The following is a 25,014-nucleotide window of genomic DNA, read 5'->3' on the forward strand; positions in this document are numbered from 1 at the left end:
CCATCAGTGCCACCTATCAGTGTCCATCAGTGCAGCCTATCAGTGCCCATCAGTGCAGCCTCATTAGCGTACACCAGTGAAGGAGAAAAATCACTTATTTACAAAATTTTATAACAAAAACTAAGAAAAAACATTCATACTTGAACTGTCAGCCTTGCAATGCCTCATAGGACTTGTAGTTTGGCAACAGCTGGAGGGCCGCCAGTTTGACACCCCTGATCTACAGTGAAGGAAATAAGTATTTGCTCCCCTGCTGATTTTGAATGTTTGCCCACTCACAAAGAAATGATCAGTCTAAAAATCGAATGGTAGGTGTATTGTAACACTGAGAGACAGAATAGCAACAAAAAATTCAAAAGAAATGCATGTCTAACAAGTTATGCACTGATTTGCATGTTGATGAGGGAAATAAGTATTTGATCCCCTATCATTCAGCAGGATTTCTGGCTACCAGGTGTCTTTCATACAGGTAACAAGCTGATATTAGAAGCAGTCTCTTAAAGGGAGTGCTGCTAATCTCATTTTTGAGCTCATGTTACCTGTATAAAAGACACCTGTCCACAGGAGCAATCAAACAATCAGATTCCAAACTCTCCGCCATGGCAAAGACCAAAGAGCTGTCCCAGGATGTCGGGGACAAGATTGTAGACCTACACAAGGCTGGACTGGGCTGCAAAACTATCACCAAGCATCTTGGTGAGAAGGTGACAACAGTTGGTGCAATCATTCTCAAATAGAAGAAACACAAAACAACTGTCAGTCTCCCTAGGTCTGGTGCACCATGCAAGATCTCACCTCGTAGAGTGTCAATGATCATGAGAACAATGAGGAATCATCCCAGAACTACACGTGAGGGTCTTCTCAATGATCTCCAGGCAGCTGGGACCACAGTCACCAAGAAAACAATTGGTAACACACTACGCCAACAAGGACAGAAATCATGCAGTGCCCGCAAGGTCCCTCTGCTCAAGAAAGCACATGTCCAGGCCCGTCTGAAGTTTGCCACTGAACCTCTGAATGATGCAGAGGAGGACTGGTTGAAAGTGTTGTGGTCAGATGAGACCAAAATCGAGCTCTTTGGTATCAGCTCAACTCATTGTGTTTGGAGGAAGAGGAATGCTGCCTATGACCCAAGAACACCATCCTAACTGTCAAACATGGTGGTGGAAATATTCTGCTTTGGGGGTGTTTTTCTGCTAAGGGGACAGGACAACTGCATCGCATCAAAGGGACGATGGACGGGGCAATGTACCGTCAAATCTTGGGTGAGAACCTTCTTCCCTCAGCCAGGGCATTAAAAATGGGTCGTGGATGGGTGTTCCAGCATGACAATGACCCAAAACACACGGCCAAGGCAACAAAGGAGTGGCTCAAGAAGAAGCACATTAAGGTCCTGGAGTGGCCTAGCCAGTCTCCAGACCTAAATCCGATTGAAAATCTGTGGAGGGAGCTGAAAGTTCGAGTTGCCAAACATCAGCCACAAAACCTTAATGACTTGGAGAGGATCTGCCAGGAGGAGTGGGCCAAAATCCCTCCTGAGATCTGTGCACACCTGGTGGCCAACTACAGGAAACGTCTGACCTCTGTGATTGCCAACAAGGGATTTGCCACCAAGTACTAAGTCATGTTTTGTGAAGGAGATCGAATACTTATTTCCCTCATGAACATGCAAATCAGTGCATAATTTGTTAGACATGCATTTCTTTTGAATTTTGTGTTGCTGTTCTGTCTCTCAGTGTTACAATACACCTACCATTCGATTTTTAGACTGATCATTTCTTTGTTAGTGGGCAAACATTCAAAATCAGCAGGGGATCAAATACTTATTTCCTGTAAATGAATGAAATGAAACTAAAAATAATAGTCCTTCTGATACAATGCCATTAGTCCATCACAAAACTCAATCGTATATGATATCTTCAATAATCTTCAAACAATATTCTTATTATTATCCTGATCACCCGTGCAATGTGTATGCTCACCTTCTAAAGTGGACCCCAATTTCAATTAAGGTCATAAGGGCATGTATTCTCATATCCAGAGAGAGATTTCTCAACCCATCAGCATCCGTCTCCTACTTTTTCTACAGCTGAAGCTCAACACTCACAGGTATAAGGATATGCAAACAAAAAGAAACAAAATAGTGCTCTCCGTGCACAGCAAGAGATTTAAAAATCCTTAAAGTGGAGTTCCACTCACTCTGTAAAAGAATAAAAGTCAGCAGCTACAAAAACTGTAGCTGCTGACTTTTAAAAAACAGCCACTCATCTGTCCCTCGGTCCCGCGTTACCCCCGCCGCAGCCCGTTTCACTGGCCGTCCTGTATTCCAGGAGCCGGCATCTTCAGTGCGGGCACCCGGCTGTGACAGCTTGCGGCTTCACAGCTGGGTACCCACTGCGCATGCGTGAGTAGCGCTGCACTTCCTGAATGGCCCCGTCGTCTTCTGGGACCTGTCACGTGTCCCACAAGACTTCAGGGAGGGAGGGAGGACAACTTCTGTTTCCGATTACCTAGGTGATCGCAGTGGAAGTGGGAGCAGGTACCTGTCAGATTCTTCCTTCTGCAAAACTCCTTCTCCATCCCACAGCACTAACAGGCTCAGCCACATAAAAACACAGAAATGGGATCAACAGTGTACTCCAGCTTAAAAACACACTTTATTAACCACTTCCAGTCTGGACACTTTTACCCCCTTCCTGTCCAGGCCAATTTTTAGCTTTCAGTGCTATCACACTTTGAATGACAATTGCGCGGTCATCCAACACTGTACCCATATGAATTTTTACCATTTTTTTGAGACAGATAAAGCTTTATTTTGGTGGTATTTATTCACCACTGGGATTTTTATTTTTTTTGCTATGTAAATTAAAAGTCCAAAAATTTTGAAAAAAAGTATTTTTCTTATAAAATTTTGCAAATAAATAGTATTTCATCATAAATGACAATTTTCAGAAAGTGAGCTGAAATCTCTACAAAGTTGGGGGAATTTACCTTGCATGCTAAGTTCACACTAGCTTTGTTAGCAGGCGTTTGGGAAGTGTTTTTAACATTCCTCAAACGCCTATGAAAATTCTACACATGGCAGCACATAATGCTGTTCACACAAGCGTTAGCATTGCGTCGCGGCAAAATTGACGCCTCATGTTGAGTCAGGAGGAGTTGAAACCTCCCATTCAAGTCTATGGCGACGCTCTTCAAACGCCTGGCAGGCATTTGCGAAGCGTTAATACCATTAAACTTCATTATAGGCGTTTGCGGTGCGGTTTTAACGCTTGGCAAACGCCTCAAAAACGCGCATAGGGAGTTTGGTGAGCATTTGAGGAGCAATAAAAACGCTTCCCAAATGCCTGTCTAACGCTTGTCAAATGCTATAAGGGGGGTTGGCAAGAGTTAGAATTTAGTGTGAACGATTCCTAAGACAGTTGTCACCTGAACAGATTTCCAAATTGTAAGATTTCACCTGGTGACTACTCTGGAATTTCCATCTCTTTCTGTCTTGGTGAAGGTGGTCACCAAGACAAATAGAGAGTGAACCCCAACAGAGAGAAAGACGGCAATATATGTTTGACCGTCTAGCCCAGTCATTCTCAACCAGGGTTCCAAGGACCCCTAAGGTTCCTCCAGAGGTGTCTAGGGGTTAATTGAGTTTTAGCTGATCGGCCTCCCATATAATCGTGCCTGCATAGTTCCAGGACCAATGCCTCTTGGCAAAGCCAGCAGCATGATGGCAATTATATTAGTTATCCATAAAGATGGCATTCTGACTATGGGGTTGCATTCTTTCCACTGACCACCAATGTTTTGGACATTTTTTCCATTGACCTCCAATTAATTGGTCTTATTATGAGTTCCCCAAGACCTGAAAATTATTTTGGGGGTTCTTCTGTGGTAAAATGTGAGAAATGCTGCTTTAACCCTTCCCTGGTTTGGCAGTACATACACAGTACATACACTTTAAATTGAGATAGGAATACTTTTTGTATTTTAAATTCCGCCTCTCAATAAATGCTGCATTAAAACTAGTATGGTATATTATGGGCTGATATGTTAGAAGATTCCAATTTGATTTGACTCTAAAATAAAGCAAACTTTGGAGTTTCATGGTGTAGATGGTCAGTTCTGAATCTCATAAATATTTCTACAGACAAAGCTTGTACCTGTAAATCAGTCACAGCTGACAAATACAATGATGGAAAGGTATACTTACTGTAAAATCCATTGCAAACCATAAATGACAGTTGTGGATATGAAAATATCATAAAAGGGCTCCTGTCATGAGTGGAGCATAAATCAAATTGCTAGTTTCCTGGCCTTTTCTGGCTTCAGTTCTTTACTAACCCAGTCAGAGATCACTGTGAAGCGTTGTCACCCCAGGCAGAGACTGCTGCGAAGCATTGTCACTCCAGGCAGAGACCGCTGCGAAGCGTTGTCACTCCAGGCAGAGATCACTACAAGAGTTGTCACCCCAGGCAGAGATCGCTGTAAAGAGTTGTCACCCCAGGCAGAGATCACTGTAAAGCGTTGTCACTCCAGGCAGAGATCACTGTGAAGCGTTGTCACCCCAGGCAGAGACTGCTGCGAAGCGTTGTCACTCCAGGCAGAGACTGCTGCGAAGCGTTGTCACTCCAGGCAGAGATCACTACGAAGAGTTGTCACCCCAGGCAGAGATCACTGTAAAGCATTGTCACTCCAGGCAGAGATCACTGTGAAGCGTTGTCACCCTAGGCAGAGATCGCTGCGAAGCATTGTCACTCCAGGCAGAGATCACTGTGAAGCGTTGTCACCCCAGGCAGAGATCACTGTGAAGCGTTGTCACCCCAGGCAGAGATCACTGTGAAGCGTTGTCACTCCAGGCAGAGATCACTGTGAAGCGTTGTCACCCTAGGCAGAGATCGCTGCGAAGCGTTGTCACCCCAGGCAGAGATCACTGTGAAGCATTGTCACTCCAGGCAGAGACCGCTGCGAAGCGTTGTCACTCCAGGCAGAGATCACTACGAAGAGTTGTCACCCCAGGCAGAGATCGCTGTAAAGCGTTGTCACTCCAGGCAGAGATCACTGTGAAGCGTTGTCACTCCAGGCAGAGATCACTGTGAAGCGTTGTCACTCCAGGCAGAGATCACTGTGAAGCGTTGTCACTCCAGGCAGAGATCACTGTGAAGCGTTGTCACTCCAGGCAGAGATCACTGTGAAGCGTTGTCACTCCAGGCAGAGATTGCTGTAAAGCGTTGTCACTCCAGGCAGAGATCACTGTGAAGCGTTGTCACTCCAGGCAGAGATCACTGTGAAGCGTTATCACTCCAGGCAGAGATCGCTGTGAAGCGTTGTCACTCCAGGCAGAGATCACTGTGAAGCGTTGTCACCCCAAGCAGAGATAGCTGTAAAGCGTTGTCACTCCAGGCAGAGATCGCTGTGAAGCGTTGTCACTCCAGGCAGAGATCGCTGTAAAGCGTTGTCACTCCAGGCAGAGATCGCTGTGAAGCGTTGTCACTCCAGGCAGAGATCACTGTGAAGTGTTGTCACCCCAAGCAGAGATAGCATGCTGCAGGTGTAGTCTAAACTCCTAGTCTGCATACTTTTTGAGTCAATAAGTAAATTATTAAGCTATTTATTCCAGACATTCATATAGCACCAGCAATATATGCAGCAGTTTACATTCACATCAATCCCTGCCCTCAGGGATCCTACATTTCAAGGTCTCTATCTCACATGTAAACATACCTGTATATGTTTACAAGGGACAGTTTTAGTCAAGGAAAAATATACTACTGTCTTTGGAGTCTAGTAGAAAATCAGATAAAACCCACTTAAGCACTGGGAGAACATGCAAACTCCATGCAGGTAGTGTCCTGGTCAGGATTTGAACCAATGACCTCTTCTGCTTGGCAGAAGTGCTAACCTGTAAGCCACTGAATACACTGGATGGCAACCCAGCAGTTAGCATATTCATAAGTAATTAAATCAATTTTTCTAAGAATAGGTATACTTTTTTCCGCAGAATACCCATTGTAACCATTAAGAGTCAGAAAATGTTAAGTCAGAGATAAAAGTGTAAAATGCCAGGTGAAAAAAGAATTATTTGATGATTTGTTTTGTAAGAATGCAGAAAAGCATGAGCATATAAAGAGACATATGCTGTTTAGCATGGCTGATAGAGAAATGAACTAGACTTGCTGCATGCCTTTTCCAGGGCCAAGGACTCAGAAAGCCAGAGATCTGGTATTTTCAAAAGGAGGTCAGCAACAGCAGTCTCTATATTTTTCACAGTACAGGTTTCCTTTAAAGAAACCCTGTCAGTTTGTAAGAGGGGCTTTGCAATTAGATGGATGTTGGCACGACGAGCACAAGTCCTTGCCTCCCTCACTAGAATAGTGGCTCTCCCGCTGAGGCTGTACATTTTTCTATATTGTGCTCTACTTCATGCCAGAGGCCTCCACGTGACATTCCTGGCCATTGACCTTTATATCTCCAAGGAAGAAATGTCCACACAAAAAATAGGGTTGCTGCACTTTACTGATGGTACTTGGAAAATGGCATAATGGTCACATCCATTCACACTATCCAGGGACGCTTGACAGTACATAGTCAATCACATTTAGTGGACAGTCTGCAGTAATCACATATGAAAGCATCATGCAGCGCTTAAATCTTCTATCTTCCCTCTAACAGTCTTTCCCTACATCTGGGGTCATTAGTACTCACTGGAATGGGATCTCTGTAGTCACCTCCTCCATAGGTACGCCTTTCCTGGGATCCGCTATGGGAATAGCCTCACTAAGGGGACTAAAAGATCTTTTACAATCTGCCCTAGCCCCTACCTTCACAAGGGTCAGGAAATCTACACACAGCTCTCCTTGGTGCAGTTCTACTTCTCCCCGGCCTCCAGCCCTGTCCAGGGCCTCCATGTGCAGATTACACTGGTACTGGTGTGGGGTGTTTGGCTTCCATACCCCGACTGCACTAGGGCTGTTCCCATCCTGGCTTATATCTAGTGCTCTAACTAAAAGGGACTAGCCAACTGCACCTGTTATAAGTTGCCCACAAAAATCTAAATAGCAACCCACATGGAAGAAAAATATATTTGAAATATATTTTAAAAATATTCTTCCCAAATATATTGCCATATATTTGAAATGCTACAATTTTGGCCATATTATATATATATATATATATATATATATACATACTGCATGTTGAAATGCGTTTTTATTATAAAATATATGAAAATATTTTTAAAAATACATTTCGAGTATCAAATATACAAATCTACATTTTTGGAATGCATTCACCAATATATGTTAAAATGACTTTTTTATATGTTAAAAAAAATCTGAAGAATATATTTTAAAAATATATATTTTTAAAAATATATATTTTTTAAATATATTCTTCAGATTTTTTTGAACATATAAATAATTTTAACATATATTTTTACATATATTTGTAAATGCATTCCAAAAATGTAGATTTGTGTTTTTAAAGGCATACAGTATATTCAAAATGCATTTTTAAAAATATTTTTCATAAATTTTGTAATAAAAACGCATTTCAACATGCGGTATATATGTATGTATATATATATATATATATATATTTATTGAAATATATTGAATACGGCCAAAATTGTAGCATTTCAAGTATATGGCAATATATTTTGGAAGAATATTTTTAAAATATATTTCAAATATATTTTTCTTCCATATGGGAAGTCCCTGCAATAGAATCAGTATTATACCCACCTCTCTGTAGGCCTGTGTCTTCTGCTCTTCCTCCATTCTAGAGCTGCAGCCTCCATCAAACTCTGAGCAGAACTTGCAGCATTGCCAGAGAACTGTGTCCCTGTTGTAGGCTGTGCTACCTCCCTCCAACCTTCTCCCATCACCACTGAGACCTGTAGTGCCGTAAAGGTTCAGGGGACAGAAGCACAGATTGTGGCGGGAGACACAGATATCTGACATCCCCAGGAATTGAAGTATATTGAAGAGTCTGATTGAGGCTGCAGCACTGAAAAGGAGTGAAGGTAGGAGACATTCTGTGTATTAAACACATAAGGATTTTATTGAGTGACAGTGCCACTATACATTTCATATGTGTTGCATGTGGCCATTTTAAAGCAAAACCCTACCAAAAAAGATTTTCTGTTTTTGGACAAAGTGGGTATGGTTTTAATTATCAAATGAGTCATTACAGTGATCGGCAAAAGCTTTATGACGGAAGAGCTACTGTTGTCACTGGAATGACTGAGTGCTCTTTTATGCCCGTGGAGAATTCACAACATTGGGCTGGGTAAAGAAACTCTCCCTATTAAATTCTTCATAGGGATATATAAAAGACTCACACGTAGGCGACAGCTGCACTCTGAGGTTGCCATGGCCATGCGTGGTGGATGCCGACAGTGGAGACCCAGTAGGAGACTGAACATTGCCCAATCACTCTAAATTAAAGTATATTTTGGGTGGCGTTGCATCCTTTTTGTGTTGGTATAAGCAGAATGTTTTTACAATATGCACAAAGCAGCTGTTTTTAAAACAGTCTCTTTATAGATACGTTTTTTTTTCTTGGGGTCCTCTAGTCAGTCACTTGATGCCCGTTGAGTCTTCTAACTGGGGTAGTCATGAGCAGTCCGCAATACTGCAGTATTGTACTGCAAGACCCCCAGGGGGTGTGCCATGGCAGCCTGGGCATACATGAAGCGAGTTGAATGACAGAGGCTGTCATTTAACCAGGCAAAAGACTGGCAGCTGGTGGATGAATGGACATATTGCAGGGGACAACACAGAAATGGTGAATATTACAGCAAGAACCCTTTTTTTATTTTTTAAAAATGACTAGGCACGCTAATTTAAAAAATAATAAAATTCTGCTTTAACATTTGAAGTTGTAGAATTAAAATGTTACTAAACCTAGGACCCTGCATTCACTGTATTTGGTCTCCCACAGTACACACTACATGAAAATGCAATTTGTTTAGCAAATATAAACTGCTAAATACCTTTTCTCATTAGCAGTTAGAGCAGTCTTGTGACTTCTATCAGTGTTCAGCAAAGCACTGGTTAAAGCTTGTAGGAGGAGTTTTCTTTCTGCTCTAGGAGGATGCAGAACCCCTGAGCTCTGTCTGGACAGTGCTGATTGACCCTGTGCTGATCACATGCACTCTCCCAAGTAAAAAAAAACCCTCTCTAGCAATACACACCAAACTGAGCATGTCTTATCAGGAGATAAGAGGGTGTCACGTACCAGGAGCGCAGGGAGAGAGCACTTGGAGACAGATTGCATGGAACCCGACGTGCGGTTGTTTATTGGGAAGGTTTTTGGGGTACAGACAATAGATTTATTAGTCCACAGATCCACACCAGACACAGCAACACAGTACAGTTCTCTGGAAGGCAATATGGAACAGCAGGGGGCTGGTAGTCCACAGGGTTCCGTTGGAGAGGGGAGTGGCAGTTTCGTGAGAATTTGGGTTCCTGGGGGGAATTGGGCTCAGTCTTTTGGGCAGCATGGGGTTAGCCAACTTACTAGATGCGGGGAGCTGGACATGGAGGGTTACAGTTCACACAGGCAACACAGGGTCAATCCACACAGGCAGCTCCAGGCAGCGAAGGGTTAAGTCCGCCCGACTCACAGGCAACAAAGAGTTAAATCGACCAGGCTCATGGGGAACAAAGGGTTAAGTCCACCAGGGGAGAGATCCAGCCAGCAGGCTCAAGGGGGACAAAGGGTTAAGTCCTCCAGAGGAGAGATCCAGCAGCAGGCTCACAGGGAACAAAGGGTTAAGTCCTCCAGGGGAGAGATCCAGCAGCAGGCTCACAGGGAACAAAGGGTTAAGTCCTCCAGGGGAGAGATCCAGCCAGCAGGCTCACGGGGGCAGCAGAAGGTTCTTCCACAGTGAGGAGATCCAGGCAGCACAGAGTAAACCCCACACAGGGGAGGAATCCAGCAGCAGACTGGCAGGCAGATCAGCCAGTGAGAGGAGAGGAGAGCAGGGGGCTGGAACATGGAGGAGGCTGGCACGGAGGAGGCAGAAGAACACATGGGGCCGGCGCCCTGCTCTGTCTTAAGTACAGAGCGGGACGTGTTGCCGTAGTAAGCCGCGATTTCAAGTCAGGTTGCCATGGCAACGGGCCCCGCCCCCCGTGACTCCGGACTCACACAGGGAACATGGCCTTTGTTCCTGTCGGGCACGGTGCATGGGAAGACGTGCATGAGGGGACAGGGAGGGGGGTGACAGGAGGGAGCCTGCCTGTGGATTCCCACAGCAGGGGGCCTGACTTTCTGGCACCCAGCCAGGGAAGCAGGATGCTCCCTCGGCAGGGGTCCAGATTGCCGGTGACAGGGGGTGAGGGGCCGCTGGGGGTTGCCTGCGTCAGGGACAAGGAGGACTAGAAGTCCCAGCATGGACGGGACAGAAGAGTGAGGGGCTGCTGAGGGGTGGGGGGTGACAGGCAGCAAACCTGGAGGATGGGGGGGAAGGACCAGCTCTGTGACAGAGGGGGACACTGGCAGAAGGGGAAGATCAGAGAAGTCAGGATCAAACAGCATTTGTACGGAACCTACCCCTCTCTGGGTTTCTATCAAAGCTCTTTTTTGCCACCCCTAGCAGTCGGCTCATTACTTTGGCTTCCTAATCGATCGCACCCTCCTTATACTATGCCCTACTTTGTCACATTCTTTGACTGTCTGGGACAGAGTACACCATCGCAAATCATTAGCATCTCCACATACAGCCTTGGTTCTGATCTTTTGTAATCCTGAATGTGTACATGGTTTAGTACTTGCCCCTTTTCAATGATGGATCAGTAAAGGATTGTTGTGGATAGGTGACTACCTTAAGGGTGATCGAATACACTCTTTACAATATTTTAAGGATTAGTTGCAAATGCCTGCTATTGAAATCTTCAGATTTAGTCAGATTGTTTCATTTATCCACTCGAAGCTTACTATATTGGATGAATCACCCTTACTTACCAACTTTGAACTCTCCAGTCAGAATAGGGATGTCCCTAGAGGCCGTGTCTTCACAGTGTATGCTCTCCTCACTGGCACAAATTGTAAGCTTCCCTATATGGAGCATTGGGAACGGGACCTGAATGTCAATTATGACCTATTGGATTGGCAAGATATTGCCCTGGCACTATCTAAAGTTTCCATCAATACTACCCTAATTGAAGCAAACTAAAAAACGTTGTTACGATAGTATTCAGACTGCGAGGATGCAGCCATCTGCTTCAGCAATATGTTTCTGGTGTTGCGGCCAGGTGGGTTCTATGTTTCACATCTGGTGGCAATGTCGGATAGCAAGCAAATTTTGGATTTGCATGTTTAATTTCATTAATTTGGTGACAGGGTAAATATTCACAGATCCCCGGAGATGGCCCTCTTTCATAAATTCCCAGATAATGTGACCAGAAAGTCCCATAAATTGATCACCTATATGTTGGCAGCAAGAATTACTATAGCTAGACATTGGAAACAATTGGTTATCCCGCTTGACAATGTTAAGAATAAATTGAACTGGATTATGATTAATGAGAAACTCACCTGTATACTACACAATAATACTAGAAAATTTGACAAAACTTGGGACCCATGGATTCAATATATTTCTGTGCCTTAATGTCCCTCAACTTGACCCTCTCCTTCTCCTTTTCTATTCTCCTTTTTCTATTCTTTATCATCCTCTCTTTGTCTGTTAGGGTGGATTATGCTCAATCTTTATATGTTCTACAATATTTGTCCTGTATTAAATTACAATTACTCTGTGTGTAATTTAAGGTCCATGAACAGTGGTTCTTCCCTTTTCCATCCCACTACACTTCCTAACTTCCCCTCTCCCGGCTCCCTTCCCTGTTCCCTCCCTCTTCCCTTCCCTACCGCTGTGCCAGTCTCCTATATATGGCAGATAAGGGTTGTGGACCTTGGTCTAAATGGTCCAATTGCTACTCTACAGAGTTCTTAATCTCCTGTTACATGTTTTATGTCCGATAAACTGTGCTATTTGCGTTGTGTTATAATCTATATTTTTTGACAGGACATTGTTCATTAGTATTACCTGTTATTTGAAAAAATGTTCAATAAAAACTATTGGAATATGAATTGTTTTTACAAAATTCTCACTGCAACTCTTGTTTCTTCTTCAGGATACTTTAACCTGATGTTGAACAACCGGGTTTGAAAGAGTTATTTCAAAAAGAAAAATCAGAAGATTAAGCCACCTGGTCTTTTCAGAAGGCTTCCAAGTGACCCCAACAAGTCTTATGCACTCCAGCACTCCTATCAGTTCCTTGTTCTCCTTCACAAGCCCAGCTGTAAAACGGCTGCTGGGCTGGAAGCAAGGAGACGAAGAGGAAAAATGGGCAGAGAAGGCCGTGGATTCTCTGGTGAAGAAGCTGAAGAAAAAGAAGGGTGCCATGGAAGAGCTGGAGAGGGCACTCAGTACACCAGGACAACCCAGTAAATGTGTCACCATCCCAAGGTCACTGGATGGGAGGCTACAAGTGTCACATCGCAAGGGCCTGCCACATGTTATCTATTGTAGGGTCTGGAGGTGGCCAGATCTACAGTCACATCATGAGTTAAAACCACTTGAATGCTGTGAGTTCCCATTCGGATCAAAGCAGAAAGATGTGTGTATCAATCCTTATCATTACCGCCGGGTAGAAACTCCAGGTAACTATTACTTCATCACCCTGCTTCTGCTGCTACATTTCAGCAACTCTTCTCAGGAGGTCTCAAAGGACCAATGTGATAAAACATTGTATACTGAAATCAGATAATACCAGTGATGATAATATTAAGTATAAAAATGGCTTTTGTATTGCACATGCCTTTATTTATATTTTATTACATTAATATGCAGGCCAAGCTATCTATCTCATGTGAAACTGACGGGTTGGGATGAACCTTAAAACACAGCCGAAACGTACAACTCTTACCCATTATTCCTATTATTTCCTGTTGTCCCAACCTTGCAACTGTTACTTTGCTGGACAGATTGGTCTGCATATAAATCCAGAAAAATATAAGTAAATGTTAAAAAAATTATAGTAAACATATTACTACGGTAGAAGTACATTTAACATCTACATACAGGTTTCAGAATATGACATGATATTGGTTCTTTATGAGTCTTTCATTATGTATGACCAGAGATGAATGGCATTGGGAGTTGGGAAGGCAAAATTAAGTTGAATTTTGCTTAAAGTACAGCTAAAAGCAAAGCTTTGTTTTACTTTTGGATAGAATGGAGAAGGATTAGAACACCTGTCTGTTTTTAATGCTGTCTGCTCCCGTTAGGGAGATTCACTCTCTCTATTTGTTCTGTTTATCATTATTATTGAACATCAAAGTAAAAGAAAATCACATATTTTGGGCTGTCCCCAGAAGATTAATAGAGGGGAAATCTTCCACTGGGGACATTAGTTCTGGTGACCTGGGGGTCCCCATGGGATTCCCTTTATTTGCATAGATTTCCTCTCACTTCCTGTTTTGGCTATAGGACAGGAAGTGAAGGAAATTCTCCCCAATGGGACACAGATAGCAAAACATAAACTGACAGGGGTTATAACCCTCCTATACTCTGCTTAAAATGAAAAAAAAAAGTTTTAATTTAAATTTACAATGGGCTTTAAATGGATTCTGAGCATTTACTTTTTTTGTGCCAAAAAATGGACCCTGACTGTATAGAGGCTGTATAGTAGGGTTGCTGAACCAGCGCCCTTTGATATGGCCTATGCTCTGGGATGGTGGGTCGTCAAGCCCAGATAGCAATCAATGAGTTGTCGCCCACCATCCCAGAGCATTAGAGTGCATGAAACCAACACCAGCAGAGGAGGAAGCAGGCAGCCGCGGAGGAAGCAGAAGAGACATCAGCTGATGCTTCCTCTGTAGTGCTGACTCCTTTCCCAGGCAGAGTGATACCAAGTGCACTTCACCTAGGATCTTTCTAGCAGCCTGGAGAGCAATGGCAGCAGAAGCTGGAAGAGGAAAATGTCAGTGTATAAAACATCACAAACACTGCACTTTTGCAATGGGCAAAAAAAGCACAAAAAAGGGTTATTAGGCTGCTTTCACACTTATCCGCAGGTGCAGCGCAGTGTACCTGTGCCTTTCCTGTGGGTTAGCTGCACTGAGCCATAGACTTCTATTATAACCTACGTGTTTTCTTGTTCTTTCTTAAAGCGCACCAAAACTCTTGTATTCAGCAGTTTTGGTGCGCTTTCAGAAAGCACAAGAATCTTTTATGAAGTGCCCACACCCACAAGATTTAATAGAAGTCTATGGCTCAGTTCAGCTAACCCGCAGAAAAGCTGCAGGTGCACTGCGCTGCACCCGAAGTGCGTGTAAACTGCAGCTCATCAGTATGAAAGCAGCCTTATAGGAGGCTCATGACAGTAAGGGCTCATTTACATTTGCGGTTTGAGGGATCATAAAACCCATAGTTCATTGTGGCCCGCGAACGGATACCAAATCACTTAAGTGGCCCTCTCTGTTCAAAAGATTGAGCACCCCGCTTTATAGGATCAGCAGCACTGAGATGCAACAAGGAATGAATGAAAGAAAACGGTGAAAAAAAGGTATTACCTTGAATATATGCAATTATACTGGATGCTGTTGGTGCAAAATAAACCCAATAATACGTTGCCTAAAGTTAGGGGTAATTTTTTTCTCAGCTGTAGTTATGCTTACCATCCAGAACACAAACCTAACACTAGTGTCCATTGTTATCATGTATTCAGACTCCATTCATGCACTCCAAGAACTCCATTGCTAGAAGGCTGCTGTAAAGGGCAAAGCCTTATAGTTGCTCTTCTACTGAACCAGATGAACTCCCATCATATCTTAAGGATACGCTTGAGGCTTGAATGTTTAAAGTGGAGATCCACCCAAAAGGGGAAGCTCTGTTTGTCTGTCTCCTCACCCCTCCATTGCCACATTTCGCCTTTTTTGGGGGGAGCGGGTACCTGGTTTTGACAGGTACCCGCTTCCACTTCCAGTTCTGTTCGCCAGTGCAAACTGAGCCGGAAGTCTGGCTGCCATCCTTCCCCCCGCAGTCTTCTGGAACACTTCACAGGTCCCAGAAGACTGTGAAGCCAATCTCATGGCGCAATGCGACTCACGCATGCTCAGTAGGAAACCGGCTCTGAAGCCACAAGACTTCACTTCCGATTTCCCTCACTTGCAATTCCGGCACCAGGAACTTGGAGGCTAGTGAAGAACTAGCTCAGATGATGACGGACCGGACAGGTAAATGTCCTTATATTAAAAGTCAGCAGACACGGTATTTGTAGCTCCTCCTCGTTAAGATAAATAGGAACGACTTTCATGGTGTAAAAAAGCTGACCCTACGCATTGGTCCTGCAAAGAATATGGGGGTTTTCAGTGTATGCTACCCCAATATAAGATATTTCATCTTTATATAAAATAAAATTGTAGAGATAACTCCAAGGAGACTTGGTATGTTTGGTTAGGTAAAGTGTCTTTGTAACCAAAAATCTGACCAAAGGAGCTAATTAGAGACAGTGGGGTTGATTTACTAAAACTGGAGAATGCAAAAATCTGGAGCAGCTGTGCAGGTAGCCAATCAGCTTAAACTTACCAATAAATCCTGGAAGCTGATTGATTTCTATGCAGAGCTGCACTAGATTTTGCACTCTCCAGCTTTAGTAAATCAACTCCAGTATGTTACTTCGTAGGGAGTTTAGCACTTCCTGCTTCCTGCTCCGGTTCCTCTATTTTAAAGCAAACTTGAATAATTACCTTCAGACGAGATAAGGCTCCAAACTGTATTTATTGCATATATGTATATGGGGAATACAGTGTCCAACCCTCCTGCATTCTTGTATAAAATCCTACCCTGCTTATATAGCACTTCTTATCAACCAGAAACAGATCACCTTTTGGAAGGACCAAAGTGAACACTATTACCCCACTAACACAGCACACACGCCTAATGGCATAATTCCAATCAAGATATGTGTTTTGCAGTAAGCAACTTAAAATATATGAAGTTATAAAACAGAGACAAAATGGACTATACAGCCATTCTATATATGTGGTTCAGTAAGGATCATATTTATTCCTATACATAATTCCCCCCTTTGATCATTACTTTTCACAAGTATTCATTCCTTATACACAGGTGTGTCAAGGAAGGCACAACCCCAATATAAATGATGACCTCCATTTATCTACATGGATGTCTTGAGAAATGGTGTCTCTCATTTATCTACATGAGAGTCTTGCACTTAAGCAATCACAAGTTTCACTCCTATGACTATAATTATTTCCAAACACATACAACATAAGTGTGGATGTTTCAGTGATCTTATCCATGATCATCAGGGGGACCGTAGGAAGGTATATTCCCCTCATGCCACTCCCCCCTTTGGCCACGGCTGACCACTCATCCCTTATTTCATCTACCATTAGGGGAATAACACAGCCTGATGGCTGGAAGTGATGGACCCTGAGATGTTCCTTTCACCTTTCATTCTCCCTACCTTGCATCACAGGCATGGTCCTCCATTATTCCACATATTTTTGCTTACTTTGTTCCCCAGAGGCAGATGGTACAAAACTTCCTTACTAACTTGCCTATTGGTGGACAATGTCCCATTCCTGCCCTTTACCGAGACATATAAGTAAGCTAAGCCTCACTTACATGTCAGAGGAATACCTCCCTCCGGGGCAGGAATACCACTGACGGGGACATTGACCCTTACGCAGTCACACAAACGTGCTCAGCTTTGTTGTTGACTTTTTCCCACACTTTAGCATATGCAAGCATTTACACTCTAGCTAAAGAATCATACTTTTTACCTAATGTGTCACCCTTAAGCCACTCTATTTAGCGTGCTGCAATTATTTCCTGCAGACCCCTCAAAAGATGTCACACCCTTTATCACTTAAATGCACTTTGTCCAGCGTGCCCTAGATCATGTCCAATATATATAGGAATGTCCTACAAACACAATGTCTTTTGCAGTCTCATTTGGTCTTGAGGCAAATCCGAATGCTTCATTAGCATAGTAGGGGTGATTTCCTGCTGGTCTCAGGCTGATGCATGATGACCTGACCAGTGACTGATGTGGTATAACTGTGGGCACAGTCCATACCACAATCAGTTCATCAACGACAACATCAGTTCATCAACTGATGGTGGGAGAAAACTTGCTGATACGGTCCCATCCTGTGTAATTAGATCTTTCAAATCATCGTCTGGTTTTCCTCGCTCAGAGGTAATGAATTTTTCTGCAGAATCATCTGACATGGGTAGTAAACAAGGCATTACTGGTTCGGTTTCATCAGGGGACATTACAAGGGGTGCATCTGTCAGGGCTCCGGGTATGACCAGAGGTGTGTGGACTGACACAGGGAAACGCAGGCTTCAGGTATAGTGTAAATAAGACAATTTATTAAGACTAAACAACACAAACGCAGTGCAAGGTAAACATAACACAGTGCAAACAACCCAAACTCCAACAGATAACCATATATACAAATCAAACGTAGTCAGGCAGGCCGGGTCGGTAGCAAACGGGCAAACAGGGTACCAGGAGCGAGCGGAACTGTGGTCAGGAATAGCTGAGGTCAGGACAGGCAGAGTTCGTTCAGAGTCAGGATCAAAGCAGAGTCAGGATTGGGCAGGAAGCAGACAGGATGCAGGTACAGGGGCTCATGGGAAACATTACACCAAGGCACTGACTGCAGGTCTGGCCATTCCTTAAATACACCTCCTGCAATCAGCCTCAGGTGATGGCTGATTGCAGGAGTGAGCTTCTGGTTGCTGAGAGCACCCGCTGGCCAGCCCTGGTACTGCAGCCCACATGGCAGATGAGTCCCATCACTAATGGTGAGTCCATTCCTGACAGCATCTATTACTGGTGACAGTTGAGATGGACTACTGTCATTTCCTCTCAGCGTGTTTTCCATTGTTCCTTTGAAATGAAGTAATAAACATATTTGAATTTTCCTTAGAGTTTAGTTTCTTATAAATTGCTTTACATCCACACAAACCCAGTTTAAAGCATAAAAACAAGCCTATTATGACACTCAAAACAATCCCTAATATTTTCAACAACTCTATTGGGAATGTCCTAAATACTTCACCAATTCCCTTGAACCAATTCAGTCGGAAAAGGGGGTTCAGTACAAGGTTATAAATCATGGGAGAAAGGGGGTACCCTTGTCTTGTGCCTCAAGATATTGGTATGGAATAGGGGTCTTTGTGTGGGGATAATGATAGATACATTAGATATAAGAGGAAATTATTTGGCCAAAGGCCCTGGAAAAGAGTGTATAATTCAAAAGAGACCATTCTGTTTTGTCAAAAGGATTCTCTTCATTATAGATTAAGAGCATCATAGGAGGGAAATAGGAGGAATGTTGCTTTGCTTGGTCATGGCTGAGATAGCAGTTTCTGTACCCAGAATAGAGTGCTTTTTGCGCAGAAGTCGATGTGGAAGGAAGTGAATAGCAAGGAGATGTGGCATTGGATGCAATATGTCATGATTTTAGCCAGTTACATAATCTGTATATGTTGGTAATGATATGTTGGTAAGAAGAGACGTGTTCAGGTTTTTCCCAGTTTTGAGAAGTGTGGTAAAAACGTCATTAAATTCAGGTTATAGAAAAATTATGGATAAGGATGGAGTTAGTGCAGTAGACACTATGGATAAAAGTTTGTAGAAATCAGCCAGGTAGCCAGGGTTTTATATTCCCTTTTGGACCTCCATTGTAGTGATTGGGGAATTAAAGGGGACCTTCACCCCTTTTCCTAGGATCCTCTCTCCTGCCTCCACCCTCTCCTGTTTACACAGTGGCAAAAAAAAAAAACATTTTTTCTTTTAAATGCTTGGGGGGAGGGGTAGGAAGGGGGGTTGGCACGTGCACAGACATGCCGCAGGGCTCTGCTGGGTCTCATAGATCCCTGCAGTGTGTCTGCACATGCACCAGGTCTCGATTCAAGATGGCAGTGCCGGACTGCATGGACTAGTATTGTGGGGGTTTTTTTTAAACAGAGACAAATACTGGGAATACAAAATGCCATTTCTAATAGTAAGGGAGGAGTTCCTCTTTGAATTGTTTTTTTCAGAATCTCTTATTAATTTCTTTATTTCTAGTCCTTCCACCGGTACTAGTTCCAAGACACAGCGAGTTTAATCCACAGCTTAGCCTACTTGCCAAGTTTCGTAACACATCTCTCAGTAATGACCCACTAATGCCACACAACGCAACCTTTCCTGAGTCTTTCCAGCAACCATCCTGTACTCCATTCTCTACTTCACCCAGCAACATCTACCACCACTCTCCAAACACTGTGGGATACCCTGATTCCCCCAGAAGTTCCTCTGAGCCAGGAAGCCCATATCAAATCACAGGTAAACTATACTGATTACTTTTGTGGTATACTTTCTGTCTTAATTTTGTATACTCACAAACATTAACTTGCTTCCTTTTGCCCTCAGATACCCCTCCACCACCATACAACCCACCAGAGATACATGTTAACCAAAACAGACACTCTGGTGACTCCACTGATTGCCAGCTTGTCTTATCAGCATTGAACAGAGGTATGTATTTGTCTTCCTAATATAAAAATGACATATTGGTAGGATGTAATATGAAAATGAAATAACAATGGTGTCTCAGAGCTGTCTGTAAAGCTTTAAAGAGGTTGTATAATACAAAAATTAAGTGTATTTTACTAGAAAAGTCTAGTACTATAGGTGCAGTATACAGCAGATTGGACTAGAAGATAAACATGACCTAAATCCTATACAGATTTAGCCTACTAACTCAAGTGGAGCTATGAGCAACTAAATTCATTTTTTAAAAATACATAAGTGTAAGTTGTCTTACTTGCCAATAAAATTTGTTAGAGACTTGTAATTTATGCACCCCTGCCAGACAACATAGCATTGTTGCTGTCTGCTGCAGTTAAAGTGACTCGCTAAAATCAGTGATTCCTCCATCCAACCTCTGTTCCACTACTTGTAGTGACATACGGATTGGCTGTAGGAACAAAATGATTGACACTCCTGGCAATGTCAAATTCTGAGGACTCTTTAGGCAGAAATTTATCTTCATTAAAGTGACATTTGTTGGCAGTGGCACCACTTGCTGTGTTCTTTTGCAGTTCATTTACAGTTTCACTCCAATTGCAGTGGAGAAAGTAGGGCCACCAACCTAACTACACGGATTAAAAAAAATTAAAGGAACGCTTTGAAAACACATCAGATCTCAATGGGGAAAAATATCATGATGGATATCTATACTGATATGGACTGGGTAATGTGTTAGGAACGTAAGGATACCCCATCGTTTGATGGAAATGAAAATGATCAACCTGCAGAGGATTGAATTCAGAGCATCCCAAAAATCAATGTGAAAAAAATTATGCAGCAGGCTAGTCCCATTTTGCTGAAATTTCATTGCAGCAAGTCAAAATGGTATTCAGTAGTTTGTATGGCCCCCACGTGCTTGTATGCATGCCTGACAACATCGGGGCATTCTCCTAATGAGACGTGTCCTGGGGTATTTCCTCCCAGATCTGGACCAGAGCATCATGGACAGTCTGAGGTGCAACCTGGCGGTGTCGGATGGACCGAAACATGATATCCCAGAGGTATTCTATTGGATTTAGGTCAGGCGAGTGTGGGGGCCATTCAGTGTATCAATTCCTTCGTCCTCCAGGAACTGCCTGCATACTCTTGCCACATGAGGCATTGTCATCACCAGGAAGAACCCAGGACCCACTGCACCAGCGTAGGTTCTGACAATGGGTCCAAGGATTTCATCCCAATACCTAATGGCAGTCAGGGTGCCATTATCTAACCTGTAGAGGTCTGTGCGTCCCTCCATGGATATGCCTCCCCAGACCATCACTGACCCATCACCAAAACGGTCATGCTGAACGATGTTACTGGCAGCATAACATTGTCCATGGCTTCTCCAGACCCTTTCACGTCTGTCACATGTGCTCAGGGTGAACCTGCTCTCATCTGTGAAAAGCACAGGGCGCCAGTGGCGGATCTGCCAATTCTGGTGTTCAATGGCAAATGCCAGTCGAGCTCTCTGGTGCCCACTAGAGGATGTTGGGCCCTCAGGCCACCCTCATGAAGTCTGTTTCTGAATGTTTGGTCAGAGCCATTCACACCAGTGGCCTGCTGGAGATCATTTTGTAGGGCTCTGGCAGTGCTCATCCTGTTCTTCCTTGCACAAAAGAGCAGATACCAGTCCTGCTGATGGGTTAAGGACCTTCTACGGCCCTGTCCAGCTCTCCTAGAGTAACTTCCTGTCTCCTGGAATCTCCTCCATGCTCTTGAGACTGTGCTGGGAGACACAGTAAACCTTCTGGCAATGGCACGTATTGATGTGCCATCCTGGAGGAGTTGGACTGCCTGTGCAAGCTCTGTAGGCTCAGGGTATCGCCTCATGCTACCAGTAGTGACACTGACCCTAGCCAAATGAAAAACTAGTGAAAAACAGCCAGAAAAGATGAGTAGGGAAAAAATGTCAGTGGCCTCCACCTGTAAAACCATTCCTGTTTTGGGGTCATCTCATTGTTGGCCTAGTGCACCTATTGGTAATTTCACGTCCACCAAAGCAGCTGAAACTGATTAAAATCCCCCTCTGCTACTTAACTGACCAGATCAATATCCCAGGAGTTTAATTGACTTGATTAAAAAGTGTTCCTTTAATTTTTTTGAGCAGTGTATGTTGTTGTAGAATCACTTGTGTCTGGACAGTCAAAGCAGCCACTGATGAGCTTTTGCTCCTGTCAGCAAGCTTTCGGTGCCAGACTGACAGCACTGTGCAATGCATTAAACCTTGATTGGCTCACAGCGCTACCAAAACATAGTGCGATACAAGCAGTAGTTTTATTCAAAGTGTACCAAAACCCAAAAGGTTCTTTTCAGAGCAGGGAAGGGTTAAACCCCTGTCAGGTCCTTACTGCTGTCTGTTCCCCATTAGGGAGATTCACTCTCTCTATTTGTCTTGGTGATCACTGAGACTGAAAGAGATGGGAAGCCCAACATTTTGAGTTGTCACCAGAACAATTATAGAGGGAAAGTCTTCCAAAGGGGACACTTGTTTTGTTGACAACCGAGAGGATATTTCTCTCACTTGCCTACAGAGCAGGAAGTGAAGAGTAATCTCCCCAAAGGGATATAGATAGCAAAAACTCTGTATCCGAATTAAAAAAAAGTTTTGGTTTCATATACACTGTGTGCACAATTATTAGGCATGTGATTATTGTGACCAAATCATCATTTTTATGTACCGTATTTTTCGCTCCATAAGACGCACCTGACCATAAGACGCACCTAGGTTTTAGAGGCGAAAAACAAGAAAAAAAAATATTCTGAACCAATGGACTGCAGACACAGAACAGGGGATGACCAGAGACTGCGGACACAATACAGGAGATGACCAGAGACTGCGGACACAGTGCAAGAGATGACCAGAAACTGCAGACACAGTGCAGGAGATGACCAGAGACTGCGGACACAGTGCAGGAGATGACCAGAGACTGCGTACACAGTGCAGGAGATGACCAGAGACTGCGGACACAGTGCAGGGGATGACCAGAGACTGCAGACAGTGCAGGGAATGACCAGAGACTGCGGACACAGTGCAGGGAATGACTAGAGACTGCAGACAGTGAAGGGAATGACCAGAGACTGCGGACATAGTACAGGAGATGACCAGAGACTGCAGACATAGTGCAGGAGATGACCAGAGACTGCGGACACAGTCCAGGGAATGACTAGAGACTGCAGACAGTGAAGGGAATGACCAGAGACTGCAGACAGTACAGGAGATGACCAGAGACTGCGGGCACAGTGCAGGGAATGACTAGAGACTGCAGACAGTGAAGGGAATGACCAGAGACTGCGGACACAGTGCAGGAGATGACCAGAGACTGCGGACACAGTGCAGGGGATGACCAGAGACTGCAGACAGTGCAGGGAATGACCAGAGACTGCAGACAGTGCAGGGGATGACCAGAGACTGCAGACAGTGCAGGGGATGACCAGAGACTGCAGACAGTGCAGGGGATGACCAGAGACTGCGGACAGTGCAGGGAATGACCAGAGACTGCTGACCTTTGGGAAGGGAGGGGGAGCGGGTACCTGAATTTGACAGGTACGCGCTCCCACTTCCGCGGAGTTGTCCTTCCCTCTTCTTCCCGGGCCGGCTTCTGTGACAGCCGGGTGCCCACTGCGCATGCGCGAGAAGCGCTGCGCTTTGTGAATGGCCCTGCGCCTTCTGGGACCTGTCATGTGTCCCAGAAGACACCGGATCATTCACAAAGCGCAGCACATGCGCAGTGGGCACCCGGCTGTCACAGAAGCCAGCGCGGGAAGACTGTGCAGTGCTGGAGCGAGGAACAGGTAAGGCCCTGCAGGAGAGAACAGCTGAGCGGCCGGCCCGGTATTCTGACATGGTGGCCGCAGAAATACCGGACCGGCCGCTTTATATCCACTCCATAAGACGCACTGACATTTTCCCCCCTTTTTTGGGGGGAAAAAAGTGCGTCTTATGGAGCGAAAAATACGGTATATTGTCCAACTCCAAGCTGTATAAACTTGAATTATTATTGGATTTAGGCATGTCAGGTGATGTGTATTTGTGTAATGAGGGAGGGTGTGGCCTAAGGAGATCAACACCCTATATCAAGGTGTGCATAATTGTTAGGCAGCTTCTTTTCCTCAGGCAAAATGGGCCAAAAAAGAGATTCAACTGATTCTGAAAAGTAAAAAATTGTAAATAGTCTTTCAGAGGGAGGCAGTACTCTTGAAATTGCATAGTGGAGTAAAGATATTGGAGTGTGATCAGAGAACCATCAAATGTTTTGTTGCAAATAGTCAACAGGGTTGCAAGCAACATGTTGAGGAAAAAAAAATTAACTGCCAAAGATTTGAGAAGAATCTACCAGGAACCTACCAGGAACCCATTATCATCCAGTTCTGTCATATTGCAGAACTGCAACCTACCTGGAGTTCCCAGAAATACAGTGTTCAGAGACATGGCCAAGGTAAGGAAGGCTGAAACCTGACCACCACTGAACAAGACATATAAGTTGAAACGTCAAGATTGGACCAAGAAATATCTGAAGACAGATTTTTCAAAGGTTTAATGCACTGGTGAGATGAGAGTGACTCTTGACGAACCATCTGGATGGGCTGGATCAGCAGAGCTCCACTTTGACTCAGACACCAGCAAGGTGGAGGGAGGGTACTGGTATGGGATGGTATTATTAAAGATAAGCTAGTTGGACCTTTTTGGGTTGAAGATGGACTCAAAATCAACTCCCAAACCAACTGCTAGTTTTTAGAAGACACTTTCTTCAAGCAGTGGTACAGGAAAAAATATGCATCTTTTAAGAAGACCATGATATTTATGTAGGACAATGTTCCATTGCATGCATCAAAGTACTCCACTGCGTGGCTAGCTAGTAAAAGCCTTAAAGGTGAAAGAATAATGCCATGTCCCCCTTGCTCAACTGACCTAAACCATATTGAGAACTTGTGGGCCCATCTTAAACAGAAGGTTTACGGTGAAGGAAAACAGTACACCTTCTGAACGGTGTCCGGGAGGCTGTGGTTGCTGGTGCACAGAAAGTTGCTCATCAACAGATCAAGAAGCTGACAGACTCCATGAATGGAAGGCTTCTGACTGTTATTGAAAAGAAGGGTGGCTGTACTGGTCACTGATTTTTTTTCGAAATGTCAAAATCGTTTATTTGTAAATTTTGAGTTATTTGTTTACTATTCTCACTTTAACAGATGAAAATAAACAGGTGAGATGGGAACATTTACCTTTTTCATTTAGTTGCATAATAATTCTGGATACTAATAGTTGCCCAATAATTGTGCACACATAGATATTCTCCTAAGAAAGCCAAAACCTCACTTTTACTTTCTTAAATAATCAGGTTTGAGGTTTATTAACATTTTGGATTGACCAAGAGCACCATAGCTGTTCAATAATGAAATTATTCCTCAA

The 25,014-nt window shown here is 43.8% G+C and overlaps 1 protein-coding gene across 2 annotated transcripts in view; it reads left to right on the plus strand.

Moving 5' to 3' along the window:
- Positions 1-25,014, plus strand: part of SMAD9 (SMAD family member 9) — a 77,556-nt gene that overhangs the window by 36,304 nt on the left and 16,238 nt on the right. For both annotated transcript variants that reach the window (XM_089690847.1, XM_089690848.1), the window contains 3 exons: positions 12,138-12,666; positions 19,122-19,379; positions 19,467-19,571. In XM_089690847.1, the coding sequence (XP_089546973.1) occupies positions 12,255-12,666; positions 19,122-19,379; positions 19,467-19,571 (775 nt within the window). In that variant the 5' untranslated portion in view covers positions 12,138-12,254. The remainder of the gene's footprint in view (positions 1-12,137; positions 12,667-19,121; positions 19,380-19,466; positions 19,572-25,014) is intronic.

Source organism: Staurois parvus, unplaced genomic scaffold, assembly GCF_062004578.1.
Source record: "Staurois parvus isolate SC_StPar_1 unplaced genomic scaffold, SC_StPar_1.0 ptg000544l, whole genome shotgun sequence".
Lineage (NCBI taxonomy): Eukaryota > Metazoa > Chordata > Amphibia > Anura > Ranidae > Staurois > Staurois parvus.